Genomic DNA, 14674 nt, shown 5'->3' on the forward strand with positions numbered 1-14674 from the left:
CACGCACACCAGCCCTAACCCTGACAGGCAACGTGGAACACACACACACAAGCACACCAGCCCTAACCCTGACAGGCAACATACAACACACACACACACGCACACCAGCCCTAACCCTGACAGGCAACGTGGAACACACACACACACACGCACACCAGCCCTAACCCTGACAGGCAACGTGGAACACACACACACACACGCACACCAGCCCTAACCCTGACAGGCAACATAGAACACACACACACAAGCACACCAGCCCTTACCCTGACAGGCAACGTGGAACACACACACACACACACACACACACACACACACACCAGCCCTAACCCTGACAGGCAACGTGGAACACACACATAGGCACTGCAGACCACGTCATGGGCCGAGATGCATGCACAGGTACTGCAGAACACGCATACATGCTACATACACATGCTGCAGTGCATTATTGAGCTCCCGGTTCTGGCAAAGGCTGTAAGTACACTTTAAATACCTTCTCCCAGCAATATAAGCAGCTGAGTTCTGAGTGCCACGCAGTGGAACCCTACTTTCATGATGTCGACCTCACCCCTGACCCCTGACCCCTGACCCCTGTCTGTGCTGTCACAGAGGTGGATGCCACCTGCAGCGATTTCGACTTCGGCACGCCTCTGCACATCGCCGCCTCCAACCTGTGTGTGTCAGCTGTCAGGTGCCTGCTGGAGCTCGGCGCCAACCCTGCCTTCCGGGTGAGAGGGGCATGGGGGCATCACTGCGCTCTCTGCCAGGAGAGCACCGGGCACAAAACAGAGCACGCACCAACACACTCAGCACAGCGTGGTCTTCTGCAAACTGCAGAGTCTCACACATTCGCTCATGAAGGCAGGAGGTAGGAGGGGAGTGGCTTTACTGTGAGACAATGTGGACATTTCAGCTCTGTTAACAAATACGGGTTTACAAGCAAAAGGAAACCATGTGGCCCATCTGGCCCCTGTTGTAATTAGTAGTTAATTAAATCCCAGGTTCTCATCCAGCTGTTTGTTGAGAGAAACCAGGGTGTCAGCTTCAACCCCCTGGGTATCACCTGGAAAGCTTGTTCCACCCTCCTATTACTCTATAAAAATGACAAATGACTTGAGGAAGACCTTTCTATTGGAATGTTACGCTCCTGTGAAAATAAATGCATTCTTGAAGAGAATGAATGAGGTTATTTCTAGTGGGTGATTCGGAATTATTGTTTTAAGTTTGAATCTCTGTGTTTAAGGCAGATGCTTGACACAGATGCTTGTGGCAGTTTAGATCAGAACAGCGCTTTATTTAAATTTCCCACACACCGTGAGATAAACAGTGATGTATCATAACTGCAGTTCTCTGGGGTCTGAAAATCATCAACCAGGTGCTGCTTGTTTTCCTCTGCAGCTGCACTTTCAGAGTGTGAGCACTGGAGGGCAGCACAGAGCTGCAGCCTTCAGTCAGACACAGTGCTTCTGCGTGGAGCCTGTTACACGTAGACAGGGCGGATGAGCTTTGATGGGATAGGTGAGATAATTTGTTGTGGTGGACTGGATTACAGACCTCACTCTGCTTTGCTTAGACAGCGAGATACAGTCACCCCAAAAGAACAGTACTTGATTCCAGCAGTAAGCCTCTGTAGTGTCAGTGGGGGGAGACTGGGGTGTCGTTCTGCGTGTGTCGAGATACCTGGTTATTCCTGTTGTCGAAGATGAGGAAGAACAGCACTGAGGACGATGACGAAGCCGTTGCATGACAGCACTGAGGACGATGACGAAGGCGTTGCATGACAGCGCTGATGATGATGACGATGATGAAGCCGTTGCATGACAGCGCTGATGATGATGACGATGATGAAGCCGTTGCATGACGGTGCTGATGATGACGATGACGAAGCTGTCGCGTGTGGGTGTAGCGGTGCTGCCTGCAGGCTGAGAGCAGGGCTGCGGTGCTGGAGGCAGCAGTCGGACTCTGGCTCGTGTGTCGGCTGGTGACGGGTGCCTTCTCTCTCCCCCTGTCAGAACGAGCGCGGGCAGTGCCCGGTGGACGTGGTGCCCGAGCCGCTGGACATGCCCCTGGAGATGGCCGACGCTGCAGCTCTGGCCAAGGAGCTGAGGCAGCTGCTGCAGGAGGCCCTGCCTCAGGAGGCCAGCCTCGCCTCGCCGCAGCCCGACAGGACCAGGAGCCTGCTGTCCGCGCTGGGGCTGCGCCTGGGGGACCGGGTGGTCATCGCTGGCCAGAAGGTGCGAGGGACAGAAGGGTCTGGGCGCGGTGCCCGCTCTGACAGAGCCTCGTGCTGCTCATCCTGCAGTCATGCTGGGGCAGACTGGGGCCTGCAGACCGGGGGCTGGGAGTCAGAGGACTGGGGGTCTGCTGAGGGTTGTGGAGCCCTGGAGACGGGGGTGGAGGGGACTGGTGGTCTGAGGAGCCCTGGGGTCTGGGCAGCCTTGGGGACTGGGAGCTGGAGGACTGGGGGTCTGGGGAGTCCTGAGGACCTGAAGCTGAAGGACTGGGGGTCTGGCGAGCCCTGGGGTACAGGGAGCTGGAGGACTGGGGGTCTGGGGAGCCCTGGGGTACAGGGCTCTAGGCTTCTCTCCCGGAAGGAGGGGGCTCTCCAGCAGGTGGGTGGGGGACAGTGTGGACGTGTGTAGGGCCTTGTGACTTCAGCTCAGTGGAGAGCCGTGTCTCGGATCTGGAGCACTCCAGCGTCGGAGTGTTAGTGGCCAGACTTCTCCCGTCTGCACCTGGGCGCTCGGGCCTGACCCCGTGCTCCTCTGTCTGTGCAGGTTGGCACGCTGCGTTTCTGCGGCGGGACGGAGTTTGCCAGCGGGCAGTGGGCCGGGGTGGAGCTGGATGACCCGGAAGGGAAGAATGACGGCTCAGTTGGTGGGGTCCAGTACTTCAGCTGTCAGCCCAAACACGGTACCAGAACTACCAGAACCCGTCCACTTCCCAGTGTTGTCTCTGTGCTGCTGTCCTCTGTGTTAGTCTGAAATGGGCAGGATCAGGGCTTGTTCCCTGTGTCCTCTGGACAGCCGGTTATTAAAGCTGACCCACTGATCTAGGCAGTGTTTGCTGTTCTAGATTCCTGTAGGGCTGGGCTACGGTTCTGTGCAGGAGGGAGGTCAAGCTGTTTGATTCATGCTAGCCAGGAAGCTCCTTTCTTACTCCTCCTGTTTGTTTTTAATTATTCACAGCATATAGTGGTCAATTAGTGAGAAACATGCACCACACCACACAGAGCTGAAGAGGAAGCAGGGCCTTGGTGGGTAGGGGTAGGAGCCCATGTCAACCCTGGCTGACCTCTGACCTCTTGCCCCAGGGATCTTTGCTCCCCTGTCGAAGATCGGCAAGGCCTCAGAGCGCCGCAGGGCGACCCCTCGCAGCTCCACGCCTCTGCGGTCAGGGAGGCTGGACCTGTCGCACGTCACTGCCAAGATCAACACAGGTGAGCCAGGGGCCTGAGGGGAGTCTCTGTCCTCGCATCACCGAGGACTGTGCAGAGCTGGACATGTCAGTGACTGGGGTGTCTCGCACTGCGGCGCGGAGCTGTGTGTCGGTGAGGGGTGACTGGGGTGTCCTGCACTGCGGCGCGGAGCTGTGTGTCGGTGAGGGGTGACTGGGGCGTCTCACACTGCGGCGCGGAGCTGTGTGTCAGTGAGGGGTGACTGGGGTGTCCTGCACTGCGGCGCGGAGCTGTGTGTCGGTGAGGGGTGACTGGGGCGTCTCACACTGCGGCGCGGAGCTGTGTGTCGGTGAGGGGTGACTGGGGCGTCTCACACTGCGGCGCGGAGCTGTGTGTCGGTGAGGGGTGACTGGGGTGTCTCACACTGCGGCGCAGAGCCGTGTGTCGGTGAGGGGTGACTGGGGTGTCCTGCACTGCGGCGCGGAGCTGTGTGTCAGTGAGGGGTGACTGGGGTGTCCTGCACTGCGGTGCGGAGCTGTGTGTCAGTGAGGGGTGACTGGGGTGTCCTGCACTGCGGCGCGGAGCAGTGTGTCGGTGAGGGGTGACTGGGGTGTCCTGCACTGCGGCGCGGAGCAGTGTGTCGGTGAGGGGTGACTGGGGTGTCTCACACTGCGGCGCGGAGCCGTGTGTCGGTGAGGGGTGACTGGGGTGTCCTGCACTGCGGCGCGGAGCTGTGTGTCGGTGAGGGGTGATTGGGGTGTCCTGCACTGCGGCGCGGAGCTGTGTGTCGGTGAGGGGTGACTGGGGTGTCCTGCACTGCGGCGCGGAGCTGTGTGTCGGTGAGGGGTGACTGGGGTGTCTCGCACTGCGGTGCGGAGCTGTGTGTCGGTGAGGGGTGACTGGGGTGTCCTGCACTGCGGCGCGGAGCCAGTAGTGTCGGTGAGGGGTGACTGGGGTGTCTCGCACTGCGGTGCGGAGCTGTGTGTCGGTGAGGGGGCGACTGGGGTGTCTCGCACTGCGGCGCGGAGCCGTGTTTCGGTGAGGGGTGACTGGGGTGTCCCGCACTGCGGCGCGGAGCTGTGTGTCGGTGAGGGGTGACTGGGGTGTCTCACACTGCGGCGCGGAGCCGTGTGTCAGTGAGGGGTGACTGGGGTGTCCTGCACTGCGGCGCGGAGCTGTGTGTCGGTGAGGGGTGACTGGGGTGTCTCGCACTGCGGCGCGGAGCTGTGTGTCGGTGAGGGGTGACTGGGGTGTCTCGCACTGCGGTGCGGAGCTGTGTGTCGGTGAGGGGGTGACTGGGGTGTCCTGCACTGCGGCGCGGAGCCAGTAGTGTCGGTGAGGGGTGACTGGGGTGTCCTGCACTGCGGCGCGGAGCTGTGTGTCGGTGAGGGGTGACTGGGGTGTCCTGCACTGCGGCGCGGAGCTGTGTGTCGGTGAGGGGTGGCTGGGGTGTCCTGCACTGCGGCGCGGAGCTGTGTGTCGGTGAGGGGTGACTGGGGCGTCTCGCACTGCGGCGCGGAGCTGTGTGTCGGTGAGGGGTGACTGGGGCGTCTCGCACTGCGGCGCGGAGCTGTGTGTCAGTGAGGGGTGGCTGGGGTGTCCTGCACTGCGGCGCGGAGCTGTGTGTCGGTGAGGGGTGGCTGGGGTGTCCTGCACTGCGGCGCAGAGCCGTGTGTCGGTGAGGGGTGACTGGGGCGTCCTGCACTGCGGCGCGGAGCCCCGCTGCTGCTCCAGTGTGAGTGATTGTCAGGGTGAGGAGCTCCTCACTGCCAGCGGTCTTGTGTGTCTGCATGAGGTCCAGGTACAGGGTGCCAGCTCCTCTCACGGCTCTTCCTGCTTCTGTGTTCTGGGGCCACACCACAGCTAGAGGCCCACCTGTCAAACACCAGAGGGCGCCACCGATAGACAGCCCCGCGCCCCCCTTGGGGGCAGACCAGCCCTGTGAGGCACATCCAGGTATGGCTCTGACTGCCCCCCGCTCCTCGGCCAGGGCCCCGCTCTAACTGCCCCCCGCTCTAACTGCCCCCCGCTCTAACTGCCCCTCGCTCCTCGGCCAGGCCCCGCTCTAACTGCCCCTCGCTCCTCGGCCAGGCCCCACTCTAACTGCCCCTCGCTCTAACTGCCCCTTGCTCCTCGGCCAGGGCCCCACTCTAACTGCCCCTCGCTCCTCGGCCAGGCCCCACTCTAACCGCCCCTCGCTCCTCGGCCAGGACCCCGCTCTGACTGCCCCTCGCTCTAACTGCCCCTCGCTCCTCGGCCAGGCCCCGCTCTAACTGCCCCCCGCTCTAACTGCCCCTCGCTCCTCGGCCAGGGCCCGCTCTAACTTCCCCTCGCTCTAACTGCCCCTCGCTCCTCGGCCAGGGCCCGCTCTAACTTCCCCTCGCTCTAACTGCCCCTCGCTCCTCGGCCAGGGCCCGCTCTAACTTCCCCTCGCTCTAACTGCCCCTCGCTCCTCGGCCAGGGCCCCGCTCTAACTTCCCCTCGCTCTAACTGCCCCTCGCTCCTCGGCCAGGGCCCCGCTCTAACTTCCCCTCGCTCCTCGGCCAGGCCCCACTCGAACTGCCCCTCGCTCTAACTGCCCCTCGCTCCTCGGCCAGGGCCCCACTCTAACTGCCCCTTGCTCCTCGGCCAGGGCCCCGCTCTAACTGCCCCTCGCTCTAACTGCCCCTTGCTCCTCGGCCAGGGCCCCACTCTAACTGCCCCTCGCTCCTCGGCCAGGCCCCGCTCTAACTGCCCCCCGCTCTAACTGCCCCTCGCTCCTCGGCCAGGGCCCGCTCTAACTGCCCCTCGCTCCTCGGTCAGGCCCCACTCTAACTGCCCCTCGCTCTAACTGCCCCTTGCTCCTCGGCCAGGGCCCCACTCTAACTGCCCCTCACTGCTCGGCCAGGCCCCGCTCTAACTGCCCCTCACTCCTCGGCCAGGCCCCACTCTAACTGCCCCTCGCTCTAACTGCCCCTCGCTCCTCGGCCAGGGCCCCGCTCTAACTGCCCCTCGCTCCTCGGCCAGGGCCCCGCTCTAACTGCCCCTCGCTCTAACTGCCCCTCGCTCCTCGGCCAGGCCCCGCTCTAACTGCCCCCCGCTCTAACTGCCCCCCGCTCCTCGGCCAGGGCCCCACTCTAACTGCCCCTCGCTCTAACTGCCCCTCGCTCCTCGGCCAGGGCCCGCTCTAACTGCCCCTCGCTCCTCGGCCAGGGCCCGCTCTAACTGCCCCTCGCTCTAACTGCCCCTCGCTCCTCGGCCAGGGCCCCGCTCTAACTGCCCCTCGCTCTAACTGCCCCTCGCTCCTCGGCCAGGGCCCGCTCTAACTGCCCCTCGCTCCTCGGCCAGGGCCCGCTCTAACTGCCCCTCGCTCTAACTGCCCCTCGCTCCTCGGAGAGGGCCCCGCTCTAACTACCCCCCGCTCTAACTGCCCCTCGCTCCTCGGCCAGGCCCCGCTCTAACTGCCCCTCGCTCCTCGGCCAGGCCCCGCTCTGACTGCCCCTTGCTCTGACTGCCCCCCGCTCTAACTGCCCCTCGCTCCTCGGCCAGGGCCCCGCTCTAACTGCCCCTCGCTCTAACTGCCCCTCGCTCCTCGGCCAGGGCCCCGCTCTAACTGCCCCTCGCTCTAACTGCCCCTCGCTCCTCGGCCAGGGCCCCGCTCTAACTGCCCCCCGCTCTAACTGCCCCTCGCTCCTCGGCCAGGGCCCGCTCTAACTGCCCCTCGCTCTAACTGCCCCTCGCTCCTCGGCCAGGGCCCGCTCTAACTGCCCCTCGCCGTGCTGCCTAAAGGCTGCAGTGCTTTGCCCTCGGAGATGTCGGGGTGTGTCTGAAATGGCGGTCTTGACGTCTGGCACTGCTCCTGCTCCCGGAGAGCAGACTCTGCCCCCACCTCTCCTAATCCAGCCCCTGAGCTTCCCTGAGAATCCTAGTGCCGCCCGCTCAAGCCAGAGGTTCCCGTCACCCAGCCGGCTTCCGTGGGACCTGCTGTCCCTTCAGCACGCTGGGGTGTTTGCTTTGCTTTAACGGGGCGCTCTGCAGAGCGTGTCCCTTGCTGTCTCAGCGCGCGGGCCTGTGCTTGTGCTCTCAGCCCTGGACTGCTGCGCCGGTCTCTCCACCTGTCTGAAAGTCTCTCCTCTCTCTCCTGTCCCAGGGTCTTCCTCTCTCCACGCCTCCAGCCGCTCCTCCTCCTCCTCGTCTCTGGACTCTAAAACCCCGCCCCACGGCCGTCCCCGTCCAGCCCCACGGCAGCGCCCTCCCGCCCGCCCCAGGAGAGAGAGAGCCCACTCCATCGCCAAGACAGCAACGCCCTCTTCTGCCCGGACCTCCGCCGGTACCGTACCCACCCTGCACTGGGTCACTGTCGCCCTGCGCTGGGTCCCACATACCCCTGGGTCACTGTTGCCCTGCACTGTGTCCCACCCTGCGCTGGGTCACTGTTGCCCTGCACTGTGTCCCACCCTGCGCTGGGTCACTGTCGCCCTGCACTGTGTCCCACACACCCCTGGGTCACTGTCGCCCTGCACTGTGTCCCACACACCCCTGGGTCACTGTCGCCCTGCACTGTGTCCCACACACCACTGGGTCACTGTCGCCCTGCACTGTGTCCCACACACCACTGGGTCACTGTCGCCCTGCACTGTGTCCCACACACCACAGGGTCACTCTCGCCCTGCACTGTGTCCCACACACCACTGGGTCACTGTCGCCCTGCACTGTGTCCCACACACCACAGGGTCACTCTCGCCCTGCACTGGGTCACTGTGGCCCTGAACGACCGCACGGTTCAGCTGTTGAGCCACTGTTTCAGGCCTCTGTCTCTAATCTCCCTTCGTTGAGGCTCAGCACTCTGTTCTGGTGATGTGTCCCCCAGGTCCCGGGCCCCGGACTCCGTCTGTGAGCAGCGTGGTGTCGGAGGAGCCGGAGGTGCAGCTGGGGGAGCGAGTGCTGGTGGTGGGGCAGAGGACTGGCGTGGTGCGGTTCTGCGGCAAGACCAGCTTCGCTCCAGGTCAGTCTGCCTCGCCACTATAGCTGAGATACTCGCACCCTGCTCCTCAGATACTCACGCTCTGTGACTGAAGTACTTACAGTACTGAAGTACTCCTGAGAGTCTCGCGCCCTGCTCCTGAGATACTCACATCCTATGAATAAAATACTCACAGTGTACTCCTGAGATACTCGCGCCCTATGACAGAAGTACTCGCAGCGTACTCCTGAGAGTCTTACGCCCTGCTCCTGAGATACTCGCGCCCTATGAAAGTACTCACAGTATACTCCTGAACTATTTACTCTCTATGACTAAAGGACTCATAGTGTACTCATGAGATAATTGCACACTACTCCATAAGATACTTACACTCTGACTGAACTACTCACATTGTACTCCTGAACTAACTGCTATGACTGAAGTATTCGCAGTGTACTCATGAGATACTCTCACTCTAACACTGAAGTACTCACTCTGCTCCTGAGATACTCGCACTCTGACTGAAGTATTCACAGTGTTCTCATGAGATACTCTCCCTCTAACACTGAAGTACTCACTCTGCTCCTGAGATGCTTGCACTCTGACTGAAGTATTCACAGTGTACTCATGAGATACTCTCCCTCTAACACTGAAGTACTCACTCTGCTCCTGAGATACTCGCACTCTGACTGAAGTATTCACAGTGTACTCATGAGATACTCTCACTCTAACACTGAAGTACTCACTCTGCTCCTGAGATACTCGCACTCTGACTGAAGTATTCACAGTGTACTCATGAGATACTCTCCCTCTATGACTGAGGTCCTCACAGTGTACTCGTGAGAGAGTGTGTTACCAAGGTATTTGCAGTGCGTGCTGGAGAGATTTACTAGAACTGAGGTACTCCTGGTCCGGTCCGGTCCGGTCCGGTCCAGAGAGATTCCCCGTGACCGAGACCCTCTCTTGCTGTGCTCCTCTCCATGTGCCCCTGCCTGCCTGTCTGTCCCGCAGGGCTGTGGCTGGGCATCGAGCTGGACAAGCCCAGTGGGAAGAACGACGGCTCAGTGGGGGGGGTGCAGTACTTCAGCTGCCCTCCCAAGCACGGCGTCTTCGCCCCTCCCTCCCGGGTGCAGCGGTGAGTTTCTGTGCTCTGGCTGGGCGGGGGTGTGGTGGGGGCCTGGGGGCACTCGATGCTGGAGTGGGCCAGCAGTGCCTGCAGTGTTGGGGCGGTACCTGGGCCTCCGTCTGCATGCTGGGCAAGTGCTGCTGCTTCCAGAGGGTTTTCCTGGGGGGTTGAGGGAGTGGGCGCTAGTTCAGTACTGGAGATGGGGCAGTGCCTGTGTGACTTGTTTGGTGGGATACCAGGTCGGTTCGACTGGTATTTCTGTAGGTTCATGGTTGTGTTGTGTAGTTGCAGGGACCTTCCACTCTCACATCCTCTCCAGTGTCACCCTAGCCTCTCACTGTTCCCCTCTCTGTCCCTCCATTTTCCTGTATTCTCTCGGTCCAGTCCTTGTGTCTCCTGCAGGAATAGGAGAGAGGGCAGCTCGGTCCAGTCCCCGTGTCTCCTGCAGGAATAGGAGAGAGGGAAGCCCTGTCCAGTCCCCGTGTCTCCTGCAGGAATAGGAGAGAGGACACCCTGTTCAGTCCCCGTGTCTCCTGCAGGAATAGGAGAGAGGACACCCTGTTCAGTCCCCGTGTCTCCTGCAGGAATAGGAGAGAGGGCAGCCCTGTTCAGTCCCCATGTCTCCTGCAGGAATAGGAGAGAGGACACCCTGTTCAGTCCCTGTGTCTCCTGCAGGAATAGGAGAGAGGGCAGCCCTGTTCAGTCCCCGTGTCTCCTGCAGGCGGAGCAGGAGGGTGGTGCTGTAGGGGTATGATGGGCTGTCTCTCTGCTCCGAGCAGGACAGTGTGTGTGCCTGCGGTGCTCTGGTGACAGTGCTGTCTGTTATTCACAGGATCCACGGCTCTCTGGACTCCCTGTCAGAGCTCTCGGCTGCTCGGCTCAACCACACCTTCCCAGGTGAGGCTCTCTGAGCACCTGCTGTCTGTCGTCCCACACTGCCATACCTGCCAGGACCTCCAGGCCACACACCTGACGCCCCAGAAAGACGCTCAACACTGGCACAGAATAACAGGCCTGGTCAGGCCACAGCTCCTGCATAAAGACTAACTCCCGCCCCGTCTCTGCTCCTGTCTGTCTCCCAGGAATGCGCCGGAGCCTGAGCACCTCGTCCGCCCTCACTGCCCAGAGGGAGGCCAGCCGCAGGAGCCCGGTCAGCAGGTGACCAGAGCTCAGCTGCGCCCTTGTCTGTCCTCGTGTGGGTGTGTTTTGTCTCTCTGCACGTACATGTCTGCATGAGTCATAGGAAGGAGTAGCCCTTGCTGTTTCACAGTGCCGAGGGCGGCTGCTTGGTTGCATGTCTTCTGCATCGTGTTTCCTCTCTGAGATTCCCTATCCTGCGTGCTCACCACCTTGCGGAAGTGTCCTGCCCTTTCAGGAAGATCCCTTTCAGATACAGTCTTCTGCAAGGCGCTGGCTATCTGATCCTGTCTGCTGTCGTGTTTCAGTTCCCCTGTCTCTGCTGCCTGTGCATCTGTGTCCTGTCAGGTTCTGACCTGCCTTGAACGGCAAAGCTCGGCCTCCGATATCATGTAGGGCCTGACACAGATGCTTATGGTGAAAACTGATACTTTGCATAGGACAGTTTGAAAGTGCTGGGAAACTGCGCTGTTTTGAGTTTCCCTGTGTGTGCTTCCTGTGTTTCTGTGTCCTGTATACTGGCAAACTGTGTGACTGGCAAAGTTCAGTTCAAGTGGGGCCTGACTCAGATGCTCACGGTGAAGCTTGTGGGGCAGTTTGGAAGTGTTGTAGGGCACCTGCAGTGCATTGTGGGAAGCTGGTCTTTGTAATGAGGCTGTGCAGCTGTGCGGTGCCAGTTCTGACCCGGGTTCTCCGTCTGTCCCACCAGGACTCGCCCGCCGGGCCTGCGGCGCAGCTGGAGCACCGCCAGCACTGGCAAGGCTGCCGGGGGCTCCGGCGTGGGGACCCCCGGCTCGGATGGCGCCGTCAAGCTGCACCTGGGCATGACGGTCCTCCTGACCAGCGCCAACGAGATGGGCACCGTCCGTTACCTGGGGCCCGCGGACTTCGCCCCCGGGCTGTGGCTGGGACTGGAGCTGCGCGCCCCGAAGGGCAAGAACGACGGCTCGGTGGGAGACCGGCGCTACTTCAGCTGCCGACCCGGTCACGGGGTACTGGTGCGGCCCAGCCGGGTCACCTACAGGGGCATCAACGGCGCCAAGCTTGTGGACGAGGGCAGCTAGAGAGGGTGAGGGAGAGGGGCAGGGCAGATGCAGGAGCAGACCACTTCCTGCCCCGTGTGTTGGGGGACACTCTCTGACGTGATCTCGCAGCTCTGCTCTTTCCCACACTGCACTGCAGCGATGCCAGCCTGAGGTCAGGTCACAGGGCACTCAGCCCCAGACTAGGACACACCCCCACTGCACGGGCCTGGGGGTTTCCTGCAGGTGGGCAGGTCAGTGCACAGCAGCGTTGGTCTGGTGGTCTGGGAGTGGCGCTGCCAGGCTGTCCCAGGGAGAGCTGTGCCTATAGGAGAGCATTGAGGGGGGGCATTTCAATCCTGCCAGTGGGATTGCGCTGGACCAGTGACCTTTGACCTGTCCTTCACACGCCATTGTGTTTCAGCTGGCAGCTTTTAACAGGAGCCCCTTGCAGAATAGGCCCAGAAGCTACAGGACAGCAACCAGAGAAAAACACGTTCCGCCAGCCTGTTCCCAGTCATGTCCACCGTGTCGGTGGTGGTCTTTCTATCTGGCCACGGTGTTTCTGCTCCGAGCTCCCAGGTGTGAGCTTCCTTCCTCCCAGGCTGTTAACTGGGTTCAGCTCGCAGCCCTGAACCAGCCTGGTGCCAGCCTGCTGCCTGGTCCGGGCAGATTCCTTAAATCGTGCCAGAGGGGCCGAGGAGGCTATATTCCACACAGCACTGGGGGCTTCGTTAACATTGTCTGTTAAAATCAGCCGGAGCCTCCTGCAGCTCTGCAGTGGTCCTGGTGGGGGACGGCCAGTAGGGGGCGCTGTCTGGCCAGGGCCCACAGTCCGTAGCACAGCGAGCTGGGCTCCTCCTGCCCCTGCCCTCTGCGCCCTCAGTAACCCGCTGGCAAGCCCTTCCTCCCAGTCTGAGCCCCTATCGCCCCTGGGGTTTGAGAGACAGTCTAGGAGGAGGGGCAGCTGTGTCACCCCCACTCTGACACGCCCAGGCGCTACGGGCCGGGGTCTCGGCGCCCTGCCACTGATCCGAATGACCCCCCGCCTTCTGTCATCGGGTTTCGAGCAATTCAGTTGAATTAAGCAATTAAAGGTGCTGTCTGAACCACAGCAGGAGGCGCTGTTCAGAGCACAGAAACAGCACAACTCGCCCAGGGCTTTCAGGGGGGCTTGTCCAGGGTCTGGCTGACCACACAGCTCTTCCCCGAGGCTTGAAGCACACAGCAGCCCTGCGCTGCCCACTAGGAGCCTTCTGCCTGCTTGAGGCTGTTCTGATGGGATACGATCAGCCTGCTGCTGTTAAGCTAACGGGTGTCCGTATATAAATGTCTAGTACCTAAGTTCCCAAGTGCTTTTGTTTTCGGTGTGTTTGCTCATCAGTGAGTCAGTGTTTGCAGTGTATTTGCGAGTGGTGTTTCTCGCCGCCCTAGTGGACATTAGATGACTAGCACTTTGACGCTGTATGTACTGACGGACCTGCTGGAAGGCGAAGTGAGGATCCAGCCCAGACCCTTCAGATCCCCATGGACTGGTGGTGTTGGTTCTGTCCACCCAGGTTCTGGTGCTGCTGACAGATGAGCCCGTTGATTGAGCTCGAATGAAGATGGGCTGGGCTGGCACCATTCCTGGGGTGGGAGAGATGAAGAACCTGCAGTGGACCTTCACTCTGTGTTGTCATATCAACATGTAATGGAGAGCAGCGCCCCCCTGTGGTGACAGGCGTGGAGTTGAAATTCATGACCAGACAAATGAGTTGAGTGTGTGACAATCTAGAGCAGAGCTAACGGCAATACAGGGCCTCTCCAGGTCACTGTGAGGTGGGAGTGGCTGGAGCAAGCTCCTTGATTGTTTAATTGATATTGGAAGTAACAAAACAGCTGAAATGAGCTGCGCTTGTCTTAGAGCTCTACAACATAGTGAAGCAGAAGGGGCCCAGATGTGAAGGGCTTAGATCTTTTGAAGATTGTCAAATGTGAGAAGGCATTATCTTGCAATACTGCTGAAAGGAAATGCAATAATTAGAAGTTTGTTTTTTTTTTCCTGGATCTTTGCCAGCCCTCCTGGTCTCTCCCAGTCCTGGTGTGGGGTCTGCGCCAGTTTGTCTGTGAGGTGGTCAGCCTGCTGCAGGTGCAGGACAGCTGAGACAGCGCAGCGGACAGACTGGCTGGGCTGGGGGTCATTTCTCCCCTGCTTGCTCATCCCCACACCACGCTCGGCTCGAGGTTTAGCTTGGGTGTTTCACAGAGCCTTGAGGCCTCAAGAAGTCACCTGAACTGTGAGTGTTGGCAGCAGATGCACAGAGACACGGCTCGGCTCAATCGAGGAGTTGTCCAGGGGTCCGAGCGGTGAGCAGGAGCTGCAGCCCACCGTGAGGCCCTGGGGGCGCACACTGGGGTCACCCGGCCCAGGGTTTGAAGAGCCCTGGTGGTCCAGGTGATTTCTTGAGGCGGGCGCTCATTGAAGGCAGATCAGGGGGTCCAGGGTCCAGGGGCCTGATTGGCACGTTTGAGTGGAGCCCGTTACCCCAGTGAGTGTGTGTGTGTGTGCACCCTGCTCTGTCGTGAAGGTGCGTTTTCTGTCTGGTGGATCATTGCTGTTGTATCTCAGCAGTCAGGGCTGTGGTCACTGTTTGCCACTGTTAAACCTGCTTTTATCTAGCACACAGGGTTCTTTGTAAAATAATAGAGAATAAAGATTTCTATTCTAATTGCTTTATGTTTGTGCACATGATCCCTTTCATTGCTGTTGACGGATGGCAGTACTGTCATTTGCCTGGTTTGATATATTGCTGCTTCTTTGACTTTAAAAGCCAGGAAACCCGACACTTCTGTCAGTCGGACCTTGTATTGAAACTGGGTAATGAATACTTTCGACATCCCACTTGACAGTATGGTTCCACCCAGGGAATGACAAGAGGATGGAGACGTCTGCCCGGACTCTTCAGTACGTCCCAGCGCCCGGAGCGTCACGGTCCACTCCCTCTCAGTCATGAAGACACAAGGTTACAAATTGGAGGAGGACATTCGGCGCACTGCGCCCTTTGACCTCT

General features: G+C 60.4%; 1 protein-coding gene across 4 annotated transcripts in view; it reads left to right on the plus strand.

Moving 5' to 3' along the window:
* Positions 1-13282, plus strand: part of LOC148839830 (CAP-Gly domain-containing linker protein 4) — a 25170-nt gene extending 11888 nt beyond the window's left edge. For 2 of the 4 annotated variants that reach the window (XM_088908649.1, XM_088908646.1), the window contains exons 6-16: positions 607-725; positions 2010-2231; positions 2775-2910; positions 3311-3436; positions 5258-5350; positions 7524-7703; positions 8244-8378; positions 9348-9471; positions 10295-10359; positions 10545-10620; positions 11309-11839. In XM_088908649.1, coding sequence (XP_088764775.1) covers positions 607-725; positions 2010-2231; positions 2775-2910; positions 3311-3436; positions 5258-5350; positions 7524-7703; positions 8244-8378; positions 9348-9471; positions 10295-10359; positions 10545-10620; positions 11309-11663 — 1631 coding nt within the window. In that variant the 3' untranslated portion in view covers positions 11664-11839. Of the gene's footprint in view, positions 1-606; positions 726-2009; positions 2232-2774; positions 2911-3310; positions 3437-5257; positions 5351-7523; positions 7704-8243; positions 8379-9347; positions 9472-10294; positions 10360-10544; positions 10621-11308; positions 11840-13180 lie in introns of those variants that run through there. The other 2 variants (XM_088908647.1, XM_088908650.1) reach the window with 2 other exon arrangements.
* Positions 13283-14674: the final 1392 nt, after the last annotated feature.

Source organism: Atractosteus spatula, chromosome 2 (assembly GCF_055471065.1).
Source record: "Atractosteus spatula isolate fAtrSpa1 chromosome 2, fAtrSpa1.hap1, whole genome shotgun sequence".
Classification (NCBI taxonomy): Eukaryota; Metazoa; Chordata; class Actinopteri; order Semionotiformes; family Lepisosteidae; genus Atractosteus; species Atractosteus spatula.